At 44.5% G+C, this 4,734-nt stretch overlaps 1 protein-coding gene across 1 annotated transcript; it reads left to right on the top strand.

Moving 5' to 3' along the window:
* Positions 1 to 317: 317 nt before the first annotated feature.
* PFDN4 (prefoldin subunit 4) lies at positions 318 to 3,828 on the top strand. Its single transcript, XM_026652814.1, has 4 exons — positions 318 to 408; positions 1,379 to 1,486; positions 2,627 to 2,770; positions 3,399 to 3,828. The coding sequence occupies exons 1-4, from the start codon at positions 385 to 387 to the stop codon at positions 3,528 to 3,530; spliced, it is 408 nt and encodes a 135-aa protein (XP_026508599.1). The 5' UTR covers positions 318 to 384; the 3' UTR covers positions 3,531 to 3,828.
* The last annotated feature ends 906 nt before the right edge of the window (positions 3,829 to 4,734 follow it).

The raw sequence follows: 4,734 nt of genomic DNA, 5'->3' as shown, positions 1-4,734 counted from the left end.
CTGGGGTGGATGGGTGCATTGCTGGGGGACGGGATGGGGAGAGGGGTAAAGCTCTCCAGCGCTACCCTGGGCTCCCTCCTTCCATTTGGTGGCTCGTTGCGCCACCTAGCGGCAACTCCCACGATCGGCATCTAAAGCCCCCTATTCTGTCGGCGGATAAATATCCCACTGACAGCGCCTTTAAGTGGAGAGTACCAAGTGCGGGGGTTCCAGTTTAATATGTTGTTTGAGACAAGGTCTTCCCATCCCGGTGGGGGTGGGGCCGGCGAGCGCGGCCTCGGGAGCGGGAAGCGCCGCCGCGGCTGAGCCGGAACCGACCTAGGGCGAGGGAGCCTGGTAACTGGGACCTCCCCCTTCGCAGAGGGGCCAGTAGTTCAGTCCAACATGGCTGCCACCATGAAGAAAGCGGTGAGTGCGGGGGGACTTGGCTCGGGGAGCCTTAAGTCCGTCTTCCCGGTCTGCGACCCCCGGCTGCGGGGCCTGCTCTGCGCCGCCTCCCCGCCCCCGTCAAAGGGGCCCCCTGGCGCCGCTCTGCGCCCCCCCCCCGTCTGAGGGGCCCGGGGCCCGCCCTGCGCCTCCTTCCTCTAGCCCCCGCCCCCCTTTGCGGGGTTGGTGCTGCCTGAGCGGTCCCGGTGTGTTGGGGCGCGCCTGACTCCTCCATACGGGGCGGGGCACCACTGGCTGCCCTGTGGCCTGCCCTTGTCCTCAGGCTGCGCGTTCCCGGGCTTGGGGGGGGGGGGGGGGGGAGCTTCAATCTTCTCTTCCCCTCCCCCCCAGGCAGGGGGCACTGATCCCTCCCCCCGCTCCCCTCCTGCTGCTCTGTGTGTTGTGTGCTCCCATAGGCACTGCCCCGGTACCCTTTGGTATGCTCTGGGGCCCCTCCCCCTCCCATGCCTTTCAGCTTGATGGGGTCCCTTGGGCTAGTCCCTGCTGTGTGCAGTGTCAGTTAACGTTTGCTCCACAGTGCTGGTAAAGTTAAAAGGTAACTGATTATGTTGGGCTAATAATGATGGGGGGGGGGGGTTGTTTAATGATCTTTCTGAAGAGGCAGAAGCCCTAGTGTAGATGCATTTAAATCAGCATAAAAGTGCTTTTGTCAGTATTCTACTGGGGGAATGAGTATACGCTATACTAGTAAAATCCCTTTTTTGCTGATATAAGCTGTATGTACAGGAGGAGCATCTGCTGGCATAACTGTACTGGCAAATCTTTTCTAGTTTAGATCTGTCCTTAGGAAAGAAACTATGAGAAATATAAGTATAACTTAACTTTTAGGTATAAAAGTTATAACAATCTTGGTGGTATTACTTTATCTTCATTCTCCCTAAAAACATTATATAACAATTCAGTCTTCTCTGTAACCTCTCCCCCCGTCCAGGCTGCTGAAGATGTCAATGTTACTTTTGAAGATCAACAGAAAATTAACAAGTTTGCAAGAAATACCAGCAGGATTACAGAGCTGAAAGAAGAAATAGAAGTTAAAAAGGTACCTTTGCTATCTACTCACATGTCATCAGGGGCACTGAGCTCATCTTTGGTGCAGCTCAAAATTGGGGTCTACGTCTGTAGTAGGGGCTGGAGGGTACTATAACTAGAAGAACTTTGATTCTGGCTTTGCTTTTGGAGTCTAGTCTGTCTATAAAGTCAGTTTGAAAATAGCTAAAGCAAAATGAAGATGGAAGAGTGATTAGGTATAGGAAGTAATCATGTGAGAAGCACAAATGACCAGTATTTATCTTGAATGTGTATCTTCTACTTGTGCATACAATTCTTAGAACCCCTTAATCATCATTTATGGGGAAAAAGGTGTGTGTGTGTGTGTGTGTGTGTGTCAGTCAGTCAGTCAAGAATTATACAGACCTTTTGCTACATTTTCTGGGCCAGACTCTCCACATCATTACTCAAGAGTTATGCTGGTGCAAGCAACTCTGTTGAAATCCTAATCCTCAATTGCTGAGTTCATTTGAAGTGGCCTACTACAGTATATGTGAACCCCCTATGCTTAACAATCTGTCCCAGTTTGTATTTAGCTCAGGCATAAGAATGGCCATAACTGCGTCAGACCAGGTCTGTGTAGCCCAGTATCCTATCTTCCGACAGTGGCCAATGCCCGATGCTTCAGAGGGAATGAACAGAACAGGGCAATTGAGTGATCTATCCCCTGTCATCTAGTCCCAGCTTCTCACAGTCAGAGGTTTAAGAGCATGGGGTTATGTCCCCGACTATCTTGGCTAATAGCCATTGATCGACCTGTCCTACATAAACTTATCTAATTCTTTTTTTGAACCAAGTTATACTTTTGGCCTTCACAACATCTCCTGGCAACAGGTTTCACAAGTTGATTGTGCAGTTTGTAAATAAATATTTCCTTACCTGTCCCAGATCTGAAGAAGAGCTCTGTGACTCTCAAGAGCTTGTCCCTTCCATCAACAGAAGTTGGTCCAAAAAAAGATACTAGCTCACCTACCTTGTCTCTGCCAAGTATACCTGACAGTTCTGCTGATCCTTCTCCAGATTATGCCACTACAGCTCAGAACAGCTTTGATTATAAAGCTGAAGTAGCTGTTAATGCATAAATCATATGGGGTAATGTGACCAGCTTTTTGACCGGGTTTTGACTTCACAGAAACAACTTCAGAATTTGGAGGATGCATGCGATGACATGATGATGCTTGATGATGAAGATTCAATACTGATACCCTATCAGATTGGTGATGTTTTTATCAGTCATTCCCAAGATGAGACACACGAGATGCTGGAGGAGGCAAAGGTTTGTGAGGGCGGGAGAGTCCCTTTGATATATTCAGTGCTACAGAGAGCTCTACATTAGGATGGGTGTGCTGATAGTCATGAGCTGTTCATCTGTCACTTAGAACCTTACTCTTTCTGAATATCTTTGACATAGTACTATGTCAAATATTAATAATGATTCTAGTCTGAAATTCCCAAGTTAGCTACAGAAGAAGTGCTACATGGGCAATAACAGCGCAATGATGCCCCCTGCTGCCTTATCAGTGTGTATTCTGCTGATCTGGAGGAGTGATGGGAATATATACAAGGGTGCTGTGCCATGATGATTGACTCAGTCTTTGGCTTTTGCTGAGCATGCACTTGTATTTTATGATCTAGATCTACCCGTCTATTAGTAACTGAAGAGCTGCTACCAACAAATTTAACATGTGGCCCAGAACAGCTAGTGGAGAGTAATTGTTTCTGGTCACTATTGACCTGGATTTGAACTTGCAACTGAAAGCTCTGAATTCTGTCCTGTTCCCAGTCCATGAATCCTCTTAAACAATTGGAATATAGTTTGCTTGACTATGTAATCTATAGGTAAATGAATGAAAAACTTTGCTCAGTGTGCTTTGGTATTAATTAGCCAATATTTTGTCTTCCAGAAAAACTTACAAGGAGAAATTGAAGCGTTAGAATCTCGAGTGGAATCAATTCAGAGGGTATTATCTGACCTGAAGGTTCAGCTTTATGCAAAATTTGGAAACAATATAAACCTTGAGGCTGATGACAGTTAATTTTTTCCTAAATACACAGTATGCAGTTTTTTGTATTGGTTTATTAAATGTGACCCTTGACATTTCCCTTCTTTCCAATAATGTTTTTTTAAAAAAAATCCCACTCATTTATTGTTTTATGGCTTTCCAGTCATGAGTTCCACTGATGTAATGAAAGCTTTCTTATTTTGCTTACCTACAATTATTTATTTGTTTCATGAAAAGCAATAGCCTTCCATGTATTGCTGATGCACATCAAGATTGAGGTCTTTACATTCTCTTTATTAAAATAATAATAAAGTCAAGCAAATATCATACATTTCCCTTGTTTTTGTTTGTGGAAATCACTATCCAGAGTGTGTGAAATGCTAAAAATCTGAAATTTCTGCAATCAGATATATTGGATTAATTTGTCCTCACTGACAGTTAGTTAATAGTTAACAATTGTACTATAATACTTTAGTATGATTATGTTTAATGATGCTTACCTGCTTTGTAAATTGCTTTCATGTCTATTGATGAAAAGCACGAAATACAATCATTATCAATCAATGACATGCTGCTTTTCATCCAAGGGTCACAAAGCACTTCAAAAAAATTAAGTATCATCATTTCCACTTCACAGATGAGGCAATTGAGGTTCAGGAAAGTTTAGTTGCCAAAATCACTGTAGCCCATCCAACGCTTTCAGACTTATTGCTATCTTGAAACTAATTTACATTTTGTTTAGACTAAATATCTAGTTTTTATTATAATGGCTTACCTTAAAAACTTTATTCTGGTGTTTGAGCCCTTAGAGTACATTGAGTCATGTTTTCAAGCTTTCCTCTCTAGCCTTGAGGACTAGAAGCTTACTTTAATTTAAAAAAACAAACAAAGAAAAAGCTGAGATTCTCACCTAATCATATCAGTCTAAATCCTCAAAGCTACTGAGCTACATCTAACCCTCTAGGTGGCCTGAATCCTAGTGGAATCCTCAGCCCTGATTTAAGCCTAGCCTCCTGAGAGATCTTCAGAAGCCAGCAAACTGAGCAGGGAGCCTCCTAAACTAACCAGAAATGAAATGGCAAGGCAAGGGGCTTAGGTACCTAGGCAGCCTCAGTAACCCATTTCCTAGCAACAGAAACAGTTTGTCTCTTGATCACGATAGGCTGAGTGTTAGAGGTGTCAATGTTTCCTTCCACTGCTGGCTGTCTTTTGTGGGGTGCTGTGCTGCTCCCCCACC

Source organism: Terrapene carolina, unplaced genomic scaffold, assembly GCF_002925995.2.
Source record: "Terrapene carolina triunguis isolate 2854851 unplaced genomic scaffold, T_m_triunguis-2.0 Scaffold130, whole genome shotgun sequence".
NCBI lineage: Eukaryota > Metazoa > Chordata > Testudines > Emydidae > Terrapene > Terrapene triunguis.
Note: the sequence above shows the minus strand (reverse complement) of the source record. Positions and strands in the feature narration are given on the sequence as shown.

Bases quoted from the DNA above. Each gene is read 5' to 3' on its own strand.
- PFDN4 (XM_026652814.1), top strand. From the start codon at position 385: ATGGCTGCCACCATGAAGAAAGCG. The intron at 409-1,378 runs GTGAGTGCGGGG...CCCCCCGTCCAG, and splicing joins CTGCCACCATGAAGAAAGCG to GCTGCTGAAGATGTCAATGT. The intron at 1,487-2,626 runs GTACCTTTGCTA...TTGACTTCACAG, and splicing joins AAGAAATAGAAGTTAAAAAG to AAACAACTTCAGAATTTGGA.